The sequence below is a fragment of the Phragmites australis genome, chromosome 6 (assembly GCF_958298935.1).
Source record: "Phragmites australis chromosome 6, lpPhrAust1.1, whole genome shotgun sequence".
Classification (NCBI taxonomy): Eukaryota; Viridiplantae; Streptophyta; class Magnoliopsida; order Poales; family Poaceae; genus Phragmites; species Phragmites australis.
In genome coordinates, this window is record NC_084926.1 from 12965990 (window position 1) to 12985992 (window position 20003).

Genomic DNA, 20003 nt, shown 5'->3' on the forward strand with positions numbered 1-20003 from the left:
TATTAAGCATGTAAATCGTCCCTCCACACAAGAGCACCAAACTATGCCATGATGTCATCGTGCCATGTGGGAACTACATCCCTCACACCCACTGCTTGGCCTGCACTGGTAGTCTAAGTAGGAGCGCGACGTCCTCAAGTGTAGGTGACATCTCCCCCACACGCGAGATGAAATATGTGCATCTCTAGCCTTCATCTATCCACAAGCACAGCAAGTAGGGCCGATTGAAACTGGACCACCGCATGGACTCTACTCGCCCGAGCTCCCCGTCTGCCTCCATAAACCTGCAGAGCAGGAGAAGCCTAGCCCTGCATAACCTGCAAACAATATATAATGTATATGTAAATACAATACTTCACAAGCATTAGAAGCACATGAAGGGAATGTATTTCAAACATGGGGATCCAACACTTATGCAACCTCACGAGCTTGTTCAGAACTCGTGGTTGAAGTACTAAGAGCTTAGCCGCCTTAACATCAGTCAGGTAGGAGTGGTGCCTGTCATCCATACGTGGGTCAAACAGCTCCAAGTATTCTATTATTTTGGCTTACAATGATATAATAAAACAAACAGCTAATGTTACTCTAAAAGCCTAAGTCTAACTATTACTCTACGTTAATCTAATAACCTAGATATAATAATAGTACGATTATCCTTTAAACCTAGGTCTAACATTTACTTTACGCTGCTATAAAAATTTATATCTAATAACAATACTAATATCCCTAAAAAACTAACATCCAAGAGTTACAACTATCCTTATAAAACCTAGGTCTAATATCACCAAATTATAGATCTGATACATAACCAATATCCACAACTAGATTTGATAGCTAATCTAATTAGTTTGTAAAAAATACTAAGGTTAGAATATTTACCTCCAACACTGAAGGATTTCGACAGGATTTCACCCGCTTTCCTCTCCTCTCTCTCACTCTCTTTGCGCGCGCTAATGAGAAATGAACAAATGAGCATAGTACTTGGAGAGCCTGGACATAACCTTTTATAGGTAAATCTGTCACACGTTAGAAGGTCGACATAATAGCTATCGCTCTTTTCACGGGCAACAGGTGGATGCCACTGTGGCCTTATCGATCGTTGGAAGGCTACTGGCATCACCCGTCGTCCATTGAAAGTACGATAGTTTTCCAATATGGACTGATGGCTCAGGCATGTCTAATGGGTGTAGGAGTATAGTTTGCAAAATTTCAAAATCGATAGTACATATTTTTAATTTTTGGATTTAAAAAATAAAAAATCCCCTTCCTCCTCTTGGATCTGACCTCTCGCGCAAGACTCCCCATCCGTTGCTTCGGTGAGGCGAGGCGAATCGAGGAGGGAGGGAGGATGGCCTCCAACGGCCGCCAGCCGGAGCCTGAGAAGAAGGAGGAGGGGGCGGCCGCCTCCACCGTCGCCGGGCCCGGCTGCGACGATCCGGAGGACCCCCGGTTCCAGTGCTGCGTCTGCCTGTGAGTTTGTTGCCCATACGGGCGCCCTTTTTTCCCCACCGTCTCTCCTGTTGTCGGCATGGGTAGAACTTGTTTCCTGCATACACTGTGGGGGTGCATGATATAGATTATCTTGTGATTTCGCGCAATCGCTTTGGTTCTATGCAGGCCAGTGCTTGTTCGTGCTGATAGATTGCCCCTCGATTTTTGTACCAGTAATACGCTAGATTGCGTTGTTGGTAAGCTTTTGTGTCGATAATACTCTAGAACACCTTGTTCCTCGAAAACTATGAACACTTAGAGCTAGAGGTGTTTGCACGCTGCATGATGTGAAATCGTTTTTTAGGTTGATCGTGCCAGGGCCTAGGGGACACATTCACCTCCCCATAATCTCAAGAATGGTCTATCAGCAAATGTTTACATCTACGCAAAACAAATGCGTATGCAGCTGGCCCGACTCATATATAGCAAAATTCTGTATCCAGGAATACAAGTAATGCAATGTGATACTATCATTTTAGTTTGATGACCGAGCATTGTTTGGATGTGCAACGACTTTACTGGGTTCAATGCCTTGTGGAACATGAAATGAAATAAATAATTAGATTTGGCTCATGGCAGAGATGCATGATGTTGAGCCATCAGCGAGTTTGGTATTTCTTTGGTTGGTGCCTGTCATGCTCATGATAAGAAAGTAATGCATAGCAGTGGATGATGGGAGGTCTTGGGCTCTTGGTCCTGGCCTCTTCAGCCTGGAGCCGTGGTGGAGGAGGTGCGGCTGGAGGAAAGGCAGAATGCCCACAGAGAGGGGGATGCACAAGGAAGAGGCAGAGAAAGAGGATAGATGATAACTTCTTGCTTGAGTTGTAAACATAACTCCTTCCCTCTCATATAGGAGAGACTGAACTCCTAATAACAGAATTTAGTCCTCAACCAATCTTATCACTAATTCAACTAATCAAATAGTTGCCTATGCAAACTTAAATAGGATTTCTAATGACTCAGCTGGCCGTCTGTTGGGTTCCTGTGGTGTCAGACGTTGGTTGGGCACCGCAATAATGCTGACCCCCCACATTGCAGTCTTCATATAACTCTAAACAACATGGTAATGCCGAATTTTCTGTCTATACTTAAAATACGCAATGTTGTTCCCTCTTTTTTTTTTTTTTTTTTTTTTTTTTTCTGTTTTGGCTATTTGATGTGCATTGAATTGTCTGGCTTCGATTCAGCACAAATGTGCAAACGATGACATGTTTTCACTCAATTTGTTTTGCAGGGATATTCTCTACAAACCGGTTGTCATCGGTAAGAGTTTGTTTTTTACGTTCAGATAAAAGCTGCTCGACTGTGCCATACTCTCCAAAACTCATTTATCACTTACTGGTGCAGCATGTGGACACATGTCATGTTTCTGGTGTGTCCACAAATCTATGCATATCGTACGTGAATCCCATTGTGCTGTGTGTCGGCAACCCTATAAACATTTCCCGAGTATCTGTCAGCTCTTGCATCACTTGCTACTAAAGCTTGAACCTGCGGATTACAAAAGACGAGAAAAAGAAGTACTAGGTGAGTGTTGAAAGCCCAAAGATTGGTAACTGCTCGAATTGTGTTATGTGTTCTCATTGTTTCTTTCTCATGTTGGAAGTTGTTCCCTTCTATAGTTATCCCCCCTCCCTCTCCCTCTAAGAGTACACCAGTTCTACTAAGCAAGGGTGCATTACATGAATTGACAGGTCAAAATAGAGATAATTATGCTGGGTAGGAGCATCATAGGAGGTGGTATTACTTTTTTTTTTGAAGAACAGGTGGTATTACTTCTTAGTTGTAGAGAGTGGGCATGTTGGCTTAGGTTGTCTCATTGCTTTACAAGGTTAGGTTTGCCTAGCACATGTTTCCCAAATTTTACTAGTTAGTACTGTCTACACTTTCCTTTTATGATGTAGCTTTATGTTCATTTTGGGTTTACATTTCAGAGGAAGAGAAGCGTATAGAAACATACTCTCCCCAAATCATCGAGTTTTTATACTCCAAGAACAATGGTAAGAATTGTGTCATATTATTATGATTGTAGTTATCCCCATTCCCATGATAGCTCATAAGTCTTAAATACGATATACCACTTTTTTTTGTAAGAACATGGAAAAGATGGGGAGAACCAACTTCAAGATAGTAAAATGAGACCTCCACAAGAAGCTTCGTCTAATGACAACATTGTGGATGAGCATTCAAAGAAAATTAAGCTTGAGGATGTTTTATGCCCTCTCTGTAAGGAGATGCTGTATCAACCTGCTGTTCTTAATTGTGGCCATGGTAAGTTCTAATCATAGAATAAAAAAGCATTTTAACTTTTTTTTTTTGGAGATATTAACTTATGTTTGTTTTGTTGAAGTGTATTGTGTATCATGTTTGTCGTCATTGAATGAGGAAGCACTCAAATGCCAAGTATGTGGAAGTCTTCACCCAGGAGATTTTCCTAATGTTTGCTTGGACCTTGAACATTTCCTGGAAGAATATTTTCCAGCAGAATATGAATCTAGAGGGGAGAAAGTTCAGTTTAAGAAGGATCGGTGCAATCGTGAAGGATCATCTTCAGGTATGCTTTTGTTGCCAAGCTCTATCTCACTAAACATATTTTGTCATATAACAAGGTAAGATGGCTTATTAGAAGGAAAAAGCCTATTTTTTATGGCAATTTCTAGCTGATCAGATACCTCCACTGGCAGTAACTTATATGGAGAGAATCAGAAACCCATACCATGCATGACATTGAATGGTTGCTTCTATTAAGTTTATCTGACAATGTTAAGCTACTCCCTTGCTAATCAAGCGAATGATGTGCCATTGGTTAGGCATATAAATTTCATATTAAGTTGTTTGCCCTTTGTTACCCACGCTAATGGATGGCAGTTAGTAGTTTTCTTATAATTTTATTATTTTACTTAAGATGATTACAACATGCTTAGACCTTGACAGCCGTATTGTCACTTAGTTGACCAACAAGGCTTACTATTTCACATGGTTGCATAAATACAAAATACACTTTAGTCTGTAGTTTGTGTCAGGAACTCTTCATAAAATGTGGGATCTACCAAACCATACATGCGGTTCTTAGTTTATGGTGTGACTTCACTTAGTGTTATTCCAGCAAAAGTAGTTTATTGTTTCAGTTTTGTTGGCTTCTAGCAGTAATGCAATATTCATACAATAATACCTCAGATGGAAGTTGTATAGGATATGTTTGAGATGGTTTTCTTGTGCACCAATGCTCTTTTATAAAATATGCATTTTTGTACCTGATTTACCGTCAAACCCAGACCAAGAAATCAGTCCAGATTCTGCTGGGTGTATAGCTAGGATCAATCATATACACACAGTGATGTCATAGATGAATATCATAGCAATACCAATTAATTATTATGAAATATCAGAGTCTTACAACTAGGACCTTAAGGGTCAAAATAGAAAACTGCAGTGAAAACTAAGATAAATCTTCAATTGCTCCTTGGGCTATCCCACATGCAATCGACTAAAACACGCGGTCCTAGAACGCACAACCATCTTCAATGTACTCCACGTAGTCTTCAACTCAGCAGCATTTGTTGCAGGGAAACAACGAGTGTCAGTACATGTCGTACTCCGCAAGTTGTGGTAAATATGAAAGCTTAATTCAAAAAAGTCATAATATAGGCATGTTTATGTAAATATGACATTTATTTAGAAATAACTTTGAAAGCAATAAGTTAAAAATATGAATAATTAAATATCCTCAAAAGACCAAGGTTCCCACCACCTTGCCTTATCCAGGGTTCCAACCACCCAAATCACATCCAAGGGTTCTAACCACCCAAATCATATCCAAGGGTTCCAACCACCCAACCATGATTCCCACCACCAAGGTTTTCTAAAACAGATCTACTTCCAAATTAGCTAATCATGTGTGTCATTCCACACCGCTCTTGACCATAAGAACGACTGATTAATCAGTTTTACACTCTGCAGAAGTACGTTTTATCCACAAGTCATGATCAACTCATCCCCATCGGTGCCTGTAAGTACCTTAGATACTTCCTATGATGTGCGTTGAGAGATCACTACAAGGTTGTTACAAATCATCTTCCAACATGTATATGCCCGCTAAGGTTTCACTGCTGTAGGAGTACACCCTCCACTCCAAAAGCCCCCTCTTGTGCCATATAGTTTTGAGAAGTATACCCTTCTGTCCCTATACTCCCACTGGCCTACACTATATTGGAAAGATGCTAATTATTAAACCATGCCGTGCCTATAATTTGGCTCGTGGTTGTACTTTAAGCTTGGTCCGATCGCATCACGAACCGGTCCTTAATTGATTTAAGCAAGACTACCACCAACCCGGCTCTCGTGCAACATGCACCAATCTCAACAATTCACTTGCTCAAATCCTAATTTCCATGTTGCTATCAAAGTTACCATAATATCCTCTTGTTGCATAAGACCATTATCAAAATTAATATTATCCCATATTTACCAACAACATGACTAAGCATGATCTACCCATCCATTCCAATAACCCAACAAATCTATGACGACAAGGAGAATCAGGAAAATCTAGGATAGACCTTAATTTAGGATTGTCCACCTATTCCCACGTTTGCGGTAGAAGAGCAATGCATGTTTGTAAATAAAAGTATTTAAAAACTAGGTACAATATGTTCAAGGACAACTTGTTTTCCTGCTGCTCAGTTGCTTCTCCAAAGTCTTGGTCCTGAAGTCCCATGAACTCTTCCAGAATGTTGCGTCTGCTCACGAAATAAATGAATTAGAATAAACACCAAACAATAACAGCAAAGTCTTTGTCTCAAGCAAGTTAGTGTAGGCTAGAGGTGAAACCCGCAAGATCTAACTAAAAAGATGATGAGAAAACAATAATGATAATAAATGTATTAGTAATAGTACAAAATATAGTAATAACAGTACAAGGAGACTGACGCATACGTTATGGTTCTAGCACGTTGATTGCTAACTTCCACGCACTTCTACCCGTGGATAGCTCTTTCAGGATATTCCATTCCTTCAAATATCTCTGTACAGACTCCTCTCATGTTAGGTATGATTGACCTTTGCCTCTCTTCACATTATCAGCATGCCGCAGTATCCCGTTATGCACAGTGACTTTGGAGGCCTCCATTGGATATGTCTAAACCATCTCAACCGGTTTTGCTTAAGCTTTTCTTCAATTGACGCTACTCCTACCCCTTTCACATATATCATTATTTTGGATATGATCATTTCTTGTATGATCACAAATTCATCGCAACATACACATCTTTGCTACATTTAACTGTTAGACATGTCGTCTTTTAGTTAGCCAACATTCAACACTATACAACATCACGGGTCGAATCGCCGTCATATAGAACTTACCTTTCAGCTTTTGTGGCACTCTTGTCACAGAGGATGCCAGAAGTTTGGCGCTATTTCATCCATTCGGCTTTGATTATATGATTAACATCTTCACCGATATCACCATCCCTCTGTAGCATCGATCCCAAATATCAAAAAGTATCTTTCTTGGGAACCACCTCTCCACCGGGACTAACACATTCTCCCTCATGCCTAGTAGCACCGAAATCGCACTTCATACACTTGATTTTGGTCCTACTAAGTTTAAAAGCTTTCGATTCTAAAGCATATCTCTACAACTCCAATTTCCTATTAACCACTATCCTACTCTCGTCAACTAGCATCACATTATCAACAAAGAGCATACACCAAGGGATGTCTCCTTGATGCCCCTTGTGACTTCATCCATCACCAAATCAAATAAATAAGAACTCAAAGCTGACCCTTGATGTAGTCCTATTTTAAGCGGGAAGTTATTGGTGGCACCTTCACTTGCCTGAATAATTATCACAATGTTATTGTATATATCCTTGACGAGGGTAATGTACTTTATGGGGACTTTGTGTTTCTCCAAGGCCCGCCACATGACATTTCTCAGTATTTTGTCGTAAGCCTTCTCCATATGTGCAAAGCATTTTGTTCAAATACCACCAAAACTCAAATAAAATCTAAAATTCACAAATTCTACAGAATTGGATAGATTATGATTTTAGATGAATTATGGTGAAAGAACGACTCAATTTGGAGTTAAAACGAAGGAGAACGGCCTTTTAGAAGATTAAATCAGGATTTAAAGGAAAAGGGAATACAATATTCCCTGGGAATATTCCTTTCGAATTTCAGGAATTATTTTGCTAAAGGAAATGCTAGTTTATGACATAAGCATGACCTAATGATGACTCAGCAGAGAATAGAAATCGAAGAAATGAAAGGAATTGATGCTGTGGCACATATGGTGACGTGGTAGCTAACTAGACAAGTATGTGCTGACGTGGGTGACATGTGGCGCCTACGTGACTGCTGACTGGGATTATGGAGGGGCTGACTAGAATAAAAATGAAGGGGTACACACGATCTTATCATGGTCGTTGCTTTTAGATCGGACGGCTAGGGTGGCTTCCGGCTGTTTTGGTTGCCAGCGGGAGCTGAAGACGACGGCAACAACGCGAAATGCAACGGTGGGTCACCAGAGTTGGCCAAAATAACGCTCTAGTAGCGGGATAACAACGACGAGCTGCGGAACAGAACAAGAGGCGCGTGGGGAACTCATCGACGACGAGGTGACCGGTGGTGGCTTGCAGTTGCTCAGCGACGGCGAGGAGCAACGGATTTGACCAGAGCTTGTCCACGAAGGGTCTTCGGAACTAGATGGTTGACTGGAGCTGCCCAGGGAGACTCCCTGTGAGCTTACTGTGCCAGCGGGCTTCTTGGCGGAGGCGAAGATGGCTTGGCGGTGAGGTCAGAGCGTGGTGGCGCTCCTTGTTGGAGATGGGGACGAAGGCTCTCGGCCGGCACTCTGGGTGTGGAGGGATGCAGAGAAGCTTTGAGAGGGCGGGGTGGAGAGCTACGGGGTCGAGGGGAGCCCTTTTATAGGGGTAAGAGGCGTGGACGAGGGGCTAGGGTTCCAATGGTGGCGGTGGCGGATGAGCTCGAGTCCTCAATGTTTAAATGGGTTAGGCTTGGAGATAGCGTCAGATAAGCATGAGGGGGATAAGCACGAGGGGGATAAGAGGAGATCCTAACGGACTCATCTAGAAGCTGTGATAGGGGCGAGAGCCAGCGATGGTGGATTCGTGTGGAGGGCGATGAGCTCGTCGGCTTGGATTCGGGAAACCGGCCGGAGGAGAGGGATGACGGTGAGAGAGGGAGGAGGCGGGAACGTGTGGTGTGGGCTTGGTCCATCAAGAGAGAAGAGGGGATGCAGGGAGAGCTGGTGGGAGATGGGCTCGGTCCAGTAGAGAAAGAGGAAAGAGAGGAGACGACCTGGTTGGGCTTGGCTCAATAGAGAGGGGAGGAGGGAGGCCCTGAAAAAATAGAAAGAGAGTGAAGAGAAAGTGGGTGGGGCCCAGATGGAGTTTGAAATTCGGTTCGAAAGGGGTTTCCAGGGTTTTCTAGATTAGGGAATATCAGAAATAGTGGAAAATAAAATAAACTCAAGTAAAATATTAATTTCACTAAAATAAATCTAAGAAAATTCTAACATGCCCTAATCAAAGCCTAATAAAATTATCTTTAGCTTATGAAAACAATTTGATATTTCAGAATTAATCATATCTCATAATTCATTGTTGTAAAAAGTTTCAAAAATTTAAGGAAATTACTGTTTTGCTAATATTAATTATTAACATTCTAAGATATGAAATTTTGGGGTGTCACATTTACTAACATGTAACGCTATTTTATTATTAAATCTTGCATTTGTGGAGGAATACTAGCATATTGGATTGGATGATATAAGTTTGTGGATGATGAGGGATATAATATTGTTATTGCTATTGTATGTTGAGAGTGAAGGGTCATTATTGTTGGTTATTCTATGTTGTCAGTTGACGGCTGTCGGGCTGTGCAGTGTGTACTTGAAGCCTTCTAATATTTAAAGTTGTGTAGAGCCACTGCAGTAGGTTGTAGAAATAGTAAATTACCAACACATTTCACTACAATTGTGTACAGTCCACAGATGCACAGTGGGCAATAGGGCATTTGCAGGGTCCACCACTCCAGGAGGGTGAGGAAGCACCTGCTACTGATTGGTAGTGTTGTAGTCATTGTCTTGGATAACTCTTTAAGGTACATTGTACACGTACAAGGCTACTTTGTGAGTCTCTTTTGTCTTGGTATGAATATGTTTATGCTTCATGAAGTCATGCAATCTGAGATCTTAGTTAGGTTTTAAAAATAAGGCATGAAGCACATATTGAATCCTTTTTGTTTGGGTAGCTAACTCAAGTGTTTTTGTTCTGTTTAGGTACTTCATGCACAAAAGGAAGCAGCTGGGCACACTATGATGATGACCTGTCAAATGTTCACATTGGAGTTGGGTGTGACTCATGTGGGGTATGTACAAGTTAACTTTTTAAATTTTGAGCTTATCAGTAATTGGTAAAACATACACAACGGGTAAACCTTTCCGAATTGAGTAGATAGAATGATTTCTTTCACTTCACAATTGTAAATGAATCACTTTGGAGATGGTATATAGAGATGCAATTTCATTTTAGATTTTTCTCTTTAAAGTGCAGCATTCATGCTAGCTATATCAATGTTACTCGCCAATTAAAAAAAAACCTTATTTCTATGGGAAGGGTTCATTCAAATCCTCCAGTTCTGTGAGACCAACACACATTATTTCAAAGCTGGTAATAACTTCTACAACAAGAACAGTTATGATCAGTAACATGCAGTGTATACCTCTATATGTAGTCTAGTGTTGTGAGCTTTCAATGTTAGTACCTACAGGCTACAGCTATTTATCTGAGTAGCTTCAAAATGCTTCTTGTTTTACTGCAGAGATCGCTAGTCTTTTGTCTCTTGCTTTTTTTAAGAGCTATTCTTAAATTTACCAATAATGGTTTCTTTTTAGCTGCAAAAAAGAACTACCTTCAATTCCTTCACTTCTTAGAGGGCCTCGGCCATAACACATCAAGTTGGTACTGTAATATTCGTCTTCTAGCTTGTCACTTTTTTTTTCTGTAATGGAACTTACTAACCTTCTAATATCTTGTTACTTGCAAGAGGCAAGCCTTAATATCAAATCGGACGATACTGATAAGATGTGCATGTACCATGTATTGAATTATTTTTATCCTTTTCCTAAGACGAAACTGGTGAACGCCTTGCGGGCGTATCCAATACGTGGTAAGAGGTACAAGTGCCAGGATTGCACTGAGTTAATTGGCTTCGAACTTTGTGAAGCATGCTACAACTCCAGTTCAAAACTCCTGGGACGCTTTAATCAGCAGCATACCCCTGACCACAGAATGGAGGCTGATGATACAGCACTGTTGCACAGGCTCTTGAGAATCCATGGGATACCCGAGGAAGGTCCGGAAGAGTTTGTAATAGAAGAAGCGGTTGTTGATCCTGGTGTGATGGTTCTAGTCGTTGATAATCAAGACGTAGAGGACAACGGTGAGGGTCTAGGAGAAGAGCCAGTCATATAAGAAGCTGTTGCTCCTGGCATGATGTTGCATATGGTCATCGATAATCAAGAAATAGAGGACAACAGTGAGGAGGATCAGCTGCTCTAGAAACAAAGCAGTTGCAGTAAAGCTGCTTCTGAGCGTGAGTCTTTGTATGTTGCGGGGACAGATTACATGAATGTAATGTGAAATGGAGGGTGAACTAGCTTTGTTTATTTTTTTGGTTCTGCACTTATTGCCATCTAATGGCCATATGTTTTTTTCCTGTTTCTGTAAATCCGTGTTGATGTTCTTTTTAAAGGAAATCCAAATAAGGATTTCCAGAACTATATTGGTAAATTTGTGCCTACTTATTTTATGAAAACGCACTGCATGAACGAAATCTGCAGAGTACAGACCGGTACTAGGGTTTTAAAACTTGTGATCTGTGCTGCGATGAGCGTGACCCTACCAAACCACGTGGCAGTGCGGGTGCGGTCGGTGGGGGTTGGGGAGTTGCGGCCAGAGACAGGATCCGGCACCGGGAACGGTAACTGGAGGGTCGTTGAGAGATGGGGCTCAACCAGGGATCAACCAGGGATGGGATCCTCTGATGTACTGTATGGCTACTATATGTCTATTGATATATAGGCTTGTACCCCACATGTTAATGGCTGTACAGTACGTTAGAGGATCCCCGTCCTCCAACCGAGTGCGGTTGGCCTAACCAACGGTGATCGGTAGGGCATGCATGATCGAGCGAAGCCACGGGGTAATTGGTTGGAGGCGGTTTGGTAGCCCGTGGACTGATGCTTGGGCATCTGGCGTCTGTTGTGGAGGACACTGGCCAGCAGGTTAGTTGGTTGGTCGGCCGTGCGTCCGCTGCCCTACCCCAACTCGCGCCTTCCCAGCAAGGTTCAAAAATTCGTTTGAACCCTAAAATGCGGAGGTGATCGAGTTCCCGGTATTCGATATTCGTAAAATTTGGTCAAAATTTGGCGAGAATTCGACCGAATTCACTCGGTCAAACTGGTTTGACCATGACAAAAAGCGACCGAATTGTGGATTTAGTAACCGAACGATTTCACCGATTAATCACCCAATTTCTTCGATAGGCGATCGAATTTGCCGAAATTCGATGACATCGAAAACCATTCAATTTTAATGAAAACCGATGAATTGGAACAAAAATCAAGCGGACAAAATGGCAACCGTAAAAATGCGGAAAAAATAGGGAAAATGTGAAAAATCAGGGAAAATAGGGCAAAAAATGTGTTAAAATTAGAATTTTTTCTAGCATGACCTTTGCGATATTTTTGACATTTCGAAGGAAACAAATAGATATTAATAGCAATACGAGAATGATCATACAATTGTTTCATCTACTATATCCATATATTACATAAGTAGCACATCAAATTAACAAATACGTCGAATTGTCCATACAAAAGTTAGGAACACAATCACATGCCACACAAGGTAGTACATTAGTAGCATCCATCCATCAATACTTACCAAAGTAATGATTGATGCTTGAAATGTAGTTTCCATAGTATCCACGCCACATGCAACCTACGGGATGAAAACAATTATTACAATACCATGGTATACAAATAAAATAGTTGCAGAAAATAAATTATCACCACCTTTAGTACCATTAGCTTCTATCAAGGTGATTACATTGAGCTCTATTGTACTCATTGGCGGACATGAACATTATTCCACGTGTAGATAGCAACTCAGCCTTAAACTCTACCCAACTTTGCCCTGTCCATGTAGAAGTGGTTGACCATTGTCCTTACAATATGACATAAAACTCAGGGTCTTGCCACTCATAGACCCGCTGAATATGAGGCTATGACTGAGCATCAGGGACATGATAGTGATACGGATAGTTGCTGAAAGAGCTCGCACTATCTTGTGGTCCATCATGGCCACCTTGTATGATGCCTTTGTGAGGATGGGGCACCATGGTTCTGGTTTTGTGTGTGAAAAGGACAATGATATCGCTTAGAGGAGGGGGGGGGGGGAGAGGGTGAATAGACGTTTTACAAAAATTCGTCCCCTTTTACCGTTGGCCTAAACTTGCAGCGAATAATAAACTAACGGATTTTTTACAAGTGAAAATCTTTAATATGCTATGGTCAACTAGTGCATAATCACCCTAAAAAGATATGAAAGTTACAATCCTAAGGTGACAAAAATATTCAATTCTAGCAAGATATATACAACAAAACTCTAATTGAAAAAACCCTAAAAACATTATTTACTGGATAATCCGGGTTGACCTGGATACTTCAGGTTCAGATCTGATTGTATATCCGGATTCAATCTGGAACTTAGAGTTCAACAGAGAATAAACTCGAAATTGAAATTAAACAATGCCTAAAGGGTTCTAGTTCAAACCAAGTGAAGTCGTGTGTTTCAAGTGATGATTCTAACTAGATCCACTGAGTACTACAATCAATTTCACATGAACAAGTAAATCGAGCAATATGCATAAATATTGAGTAAGAACACAAGAACGAGAAAACAAGGGAGGAGACACAATATTTGTTTCCCGAAGTTCGGACACTTTCTCTAGAGGTTCCTACGTCTCTGTTGAGGGGCTCGATCACACTTGAGCCAGGCCTCTCTTAACCCTTTTTCTCTCCAAGCTCGGTCACACTTGAGCTTAGTTTCCACTCTTGATTTCTCCCATTTTAGAGGTGAAATCGAAGCCTTCACAAATTTTTCACAGCACACCATAGCCTTGGGTGCTCACCGACGATGCCTAGCAGCCTAAGAGCTCAAAGATCCAAGAGTAATAAATGCTTCACAAACTTCTTGCCGATGAACTCGAGTGCTCAAGATGGGAGATACGCTCACTTGCACTCAAAATTGTAATCTCTTAACCTAACTCACTTTTCTCTTAAATCAAACACTAGAGTGGAGTGGGAGGAAATTCTTTTTGGCTCTAATAGGTTTTCCTTTCGTGCTCAAGTAACAACAACAAAGAATGGGGGTGAGAGGGTATATATACCTAACCCCAAAAACTAGTCGTTACACAGTATTTTTGAAAGGACGATGATGTCACCTAGAGGGGGGGGGGGTGAATAGGCGTTTTATAAAAAATCGTCCCCTTTTACTGTTGGCCTAAACTTGCAGCGGAATATAAATTAACGAATTTTTCACAAGTGAAAAACCTAAATATGCTAGGCTCAAGTAGTGCACAATCACCCTAAATAAGTGTGGAAATTACAATCCTAAGTGACAAAAATTACTCTAATCTACCGAGAGATATGCAATAAAACTTAAATTGAAAAAGGCTGAAAACACTGTTCATATACCTGAAATTACTGTTTATTTGGAGTATCCGGTGTAGTCCGGATACTCCGGTGTGTACAGGTCTGGAAAATCCGGTAAAGTCCGGATTCTCCGGGTTCTATACAGAACTAAGCCTGAAACTGAATAAAAATGATGGGTAGAGAGTTCTAGCTTAAACTAAGTGATGTCGTGTGTTCTCGGAGATGATTCCAAGTAGATCTACGGAGAACCTACACTCAAATACACACAAACAAGTAGATCGAGCAATATGCACAAAGATTTGAACAAGAACTCAAAAGTAAAGAAACAAGAGAGGAGACACAAGATTTGTTTCCCGAAGTTCGGATTCACCACCGTGAATCCTACGTCTCCGTTGAGGAAGCTCCAACGAGCCGGGTGTCTTTCAACCGCTTTCCTCGATCCACTCTTGATTTCTTCCCTTGCGGAGGCGAAATCGACCTTCACAAACTTTCTCGCAGCTCACCACATGTGCGGGAGCTCACCGGGCAACACCTAGCCGGCTAGGAGGCTTCACCTCCAAGAGTAACAAACGCTTCGAGAACTTCTTGTCGAGAACTCAAGTGCTCAAGATTGGATTTAGCTCACTTGCATTCAATCTTCCAATCTCTCAACCCAACTCACTTTTCTTCTCAAATCACACACTAGAATGGAGTGGGAAAGGTTCTTTTGGCTCTAGAAATGTGTTCTTTCGTGCCCTTTTCAGCAGCCCCAAAGGATGGGGTGAGTGGGGTATAAATAGCCCACTCTAAAGAACTAGTCGTTACTGTTCTGACACACATACCCCGGAGTATCCGGTGAACACCGGAGTATCCGGTCTCAATTCCAAAAACGGCGTCAGAACGGTCACAGAACGTGTTAGAACTAGCCGTTAGGCTCTTTTCTGGACTTTTACCGGAGTATCCGGCCTACACCGGAGTCTCTGGTCGGCACTTAACACAGAAAACAGCTTCGAAGACTTCCCAGAGTCTCCAGCCACTCCAGGTACCGGAGTATCCGGACTTCATCGGAGTCTCCGACCTTTCCAGGTACCGGAGTATTCGGCCTACACCGGAGACTCCGGCCACAGCACAGCTGACCTCCGAAAAACGGCGATAACTTTTGATCCCGGAGTCCGATTTCGACGATTTTGGACTCTATGGAAAGCTTATTCAGAGGGCTACACATCTCAACTGAATTAATGACCTAAAACACATAGGATCAAACTAGGAAGACTCCAAAACCCATTTTAGACACTTCCGCACTTTTCGCTCCGGACTCTTATCGACAAACTCTCACTTTGGGTTTGGTTGGGAACTCTTGAGCACTGAGACGCAACAATTAGCTCACGTTGCATCCCTCTTAATAGTGCGGCATACCTATACTCAAATTCAAAGATAAAACTCGTTTGAACCACTTTGAGCTTTTGAAAAACTTTCAAGTACCGCTTCTTACTTTCGAACCTTGAGGGTTGCCAACTTTTATATATTCTTCACTCCATCTCATCTTGATTCTTCATATGATTGATGTGAATCATCCATATCTTCCCATGACCTCGCACGGTCCATCGATGCAAAGCCTTTACTCGCTCTTCACCACCGCCTTGGTCCTTCGGCGCCAAGCCATTTGCTTGCCCTTCACCATGGATGGTCCATCGCAGCCGAGTCTTGCTTGCCCTTCACCGTCTTGCCGTAGAAAACCACTTTGTATTCGACATCTTCAAGGAATTCATTTTATCAAATATGGAGTCCACTCTTGTTCTTCACTCTTGGCATATATGATTTCAATTCAACTTATGCCTTCTTATGGATCCTAATCCTAACTCACTCTCAAGCACAAAGCACATGAGTTAGTCCATAAAACCTAAATGACAACATTTATACCTTAAGTTACTTGATCTCCACAAGTAACTTATTAGCCTTCATGCATATTATCAATCTTCATATAAAACCTAACCCCACTCATTCTTAAACACATAGCACACGGGTTAGTCCATAAAACTCTATTGACAAGCATACCTTTAGTTACTTGATCTCTACAAGTAACTTAGCCTTCAAGCTTATTGCTAATCTTATTGAGCTTCTTCTTCTTCTTATGAGCATCACTAAAATCTCAATGATTTTTGATGCAATTCTTTGAACTCATGGCATTTCTCAAAGAATCCATGCTTCATCATTTATGCATCTCCTATGGAATAATCTAATAGCAATTCTCAATATTATTGTTAGTCCATAGGCATTGTCATCACTTACCTGTTCATTCATCTTGATGCATTTTCATTCTCCCCATTCACCTAGAGCTCATGCATATCTCTCATCCATGCATCACCTATGGAACAACCTACTAACAAACTCAACACCATTGTTAGTCCATAGGTATTGTCATTAATTACCAAAATCACACATAGGGGCTAGATGCACTTTCACTTTTGTACTGACCCAGAGTATCCGGGTCAACCCAGAGTCTCTGGATTGGCACTATAACGCATAACTGAGAGCTCTTGCTGGAGTAAAGTCTGGAGACTCCGACCATCCGGAGTATCCGGGTGAAACACTTAGGCACTAATAGACCACCTGGCTCGAAGCTAAACTTGGAGTCTCCGGCCAACTCGAAGTATTCGGGTTAGCCCGGAGTATCCGAGTTCAGTACAACTGTCCCTTTGAAAATGACGACAACTTTTGATCCTGAAGTCTGATTTCAACGATTTTAGACTCTATGGAAAGCTTATTCAGAGGGATACACATCCCAACTGAATTAATGACCTCAAACACATTGGATCAAAATAGAAACACTTCAAAACCTAATTCGGATACTTTCACATTTTCCGCATTGGGCTACTTAAGCTAACTCTCACTTTGGGTTGGTTAGAAAACTCTTGAGCACTGAGACATGATAATTAGCTCTATGTTGCATCCATGTTAATAGTGCTACATACGTATACTCAAATTCAAATGTAAAACTCATTTAAACCAATTTGGGCCTTTGAATATTTTCAAGTACCACTTCTTTCTTTCAAACCTTGAGGGTTTCTAACTTCCATATAATCTTCACTCCATCTCTTCTTGATTCTTCATATGATTGATGCGGATCACCCATAGCTTCTCATGGCCTCACACGGTATTGGTGTAAACCCTTCACTCGCTCTTCACCACCGTCTTGGTCCTTCGGCGCCAAGACATTTGCTTGCCCTTCACCACCTGATCGTCCATCGCAGTCGAGTCTTGCTTTCCCTTCAACATCTTGTCAAAGAAAACCATTTTGTATCCAACATCTTCAATAAATTCACTTTATCATATATAGAGTCCAATCTTGTTCTTCACTCTTGGCATATATGATTTCAATTCAACTTATGCTTTCTTATGGATCCTAACCCCAACTCACTTTCAAGCACAAAGCACATGAGTTAGTCCATAAAACTCTATTGATAATGGCACACCTTTAGTTACTTGATCATCACAAGTAACTTAGCATTCACGCTTATCGCCAATCTTATATGAACTTTTCTTTCTTCTTATGAGCATCACTAATAGCTCATTGATTTTGATGCAAATCTTTGAACTTATGGCATTTCTCAATGAATCCATACTTCATTTCTTATGCTTCTCTTATGAAATAACCTAATAACAATTCTCAACATCATTGTTAGTCCATGGGTATTATCATTACTTACCCGAGTATCATCTAGAGCTCATTGATCTTGATGCATATCTCTCCTTCATGCATCACCTATAGAACATCATAGGTATTATCATTAATTACCAAAACAACACATAAGGGCTAGATGCACTTTCAGTGTGGCATGCGTAAACTGACTCTCACTAGTGAATTGCACGGGAACAATGGCAGAGGATGGGCATGGAGGAGCACCGCCTCCCTGACTGTCATCGTCACTGCTATCTGTCTTTGAGCTACCGTCATTAGACTCTTGGTAAGTTGGCCTCTTGGAGCCACTATCCATGCTCTCATCGTTTTTGCACTTGTCTTTTTCCCTTACCCTTAATCTTCTTGGTCTTCTTTCGATACTCATTTTGCCGCTTCCTCTTTCCTATGTGTGTGTCACCGACCACTTTAGCAGCCTATTGTGATAGTGTAGGTACCTCGGTCTACCATTGCAAATCATGTGGGTTGGCTGTGTATATCACCAGGTGAGTTGGCAGGGGTATGTCACTGTCAGTGTCCTCCTCATCAAGCTCTGGGGTAGCATTTGATCTGCCCATCTCCATCCAATCTTGCAGCGGATTGTTCTCCTAATTCAATGTGAGCTCCATAAGCCGCTAAAATGGATTATCATCAACAGTTGACCTGATGCCTGCATCCAAATTATTCTGCATTCTCAGGTTGTAGTTTACATATACCAACTTATGAAGCTTCTTGTAGCTCAACGGTTGTGAAGTTTCGTATGGATGAATGGAAATGTACTCTAGTTCCTCTCACACTCACTAGATGAAGCGCACTAAGACACTAGGCGCCTGCCAAGCATCGTTAGTGTAGGTGTAGATGAACTGAACATAAACCACCATTATGCTGCAAGTAGATAAAGTGATCTAACGTTTAGAAAATAGCATATGTAATGGTTAGATATGTCAATACGTACCAGGTGGAGACTTGCCGTCACATGCCATCCATGAAGTGGCGGACTAGAGAATGACTGAGACTTTGTTCGATATATTTCAACCTCATGAAGTGCTTCCACGACAGTATTAAGATTGGTCATCCTCTCGATTGCCTCCCGGAGATCTTCGAACAAGGTTGGTCCCATGCCAAACACGTAGTGCGTGCGGGGATTCAATGCGTCCGCTGCAAGTTGATGATCAAATATCTCTCGTTCTCGTCTAGTTACTTACCATCTATATCCTGACCAGTTAGACATAAGACACCCTCTCCTGTTATAGAAAAGATGATCATAAGTAAATAAAAAAGAAAGATATATGACAACAATAAAATTCATTACAAACTTTATCACTCACCCATTTCCATGTTTCTCTCACTGCAGCAACAAAGAATGTGTCATCCACCCTTCTACCAGGAATACCTGAAATGTGGAAAAATTTGGACCATACCAAACCAAAGCTGCCTTTGCATTCTTTCCTTTCGCACTCCATGCCCCAATGTCAATCCTTTGCTGCACAGGGGCTTTTGCTGCAGTAATATTATAATCCCTAACACTTGGTGGCTCCGTAGTTGAAGATGCCCTCCCAAGCATCATTTTTAAAATATTGCTTCCTCTGGCACTTCCACTACCACCTCCGTGCTCGTAGGAATCACTTGCCCTCCTCCTCCTCCTTAGACTGAGCCACGACACGCTTCACCTATTCCTCTTCGATCTCCTCATTATCGCTTGATAAATCTATGTGGGCAGCTGCCTCTTGCCTCTGAAGCCTCTCCTCAGACATTTCCTTCTTCTTATCTTTTATCCTATCAAGCTCACACCAAAAGAAATCACGCACATCTGGAGTCACCCTATCACAACTTATAACATTCGAACCTGCCAAATGTTTTTTCAACCTTGTAGCACCACTGCATTTCTTTTCCTTATTGTAGTAATTGCACCTAAACCCTGGGTACAAGTTGTCCCTGTGCTCCCACACCACATCTCTATCCGTCATCGATTACTGCAAAATAACATATATCATATGATTTGCACTCCAAAAGTTCCTATTATCTTCAACACTTATACATATACTAACTTGCAACACTGAATAAACAATGAATAAAACCAAATACTAGCGCTAACCAATGCTATCTGAC

At 41.5% G+C, this 20003-nt stretch overlaps 1 protein-coding gene across 1 annotated transcript; it reads left to right on the top strand.

The window, feature by feature from the left end:
- Positions 1-1348: 1348 nt before the first annotated feature.
- Positions 1349-10994, top strand: LOC133920469 (E3 ubiquitin-protein ligase PRT1-like). The gene is made up of 8 exons (XM_062365087.1): positions 1349-1470; positions 2726-2754; positions 2839-3018; positions 3426-3491; positions 3586-3762; positions 3842-4045; positions 9800-9890; positions 10676-10994. The coding sequence occupies exons 1-8, from the start codon at positions 1349-1351 to the stop codon at positions 10992-10994; spliced, it is 1188 nt and encodes a 395-aa protein (XP_062221071.1).
- Positions 10995-20003: the final 9009 nt, after the last annotated feature.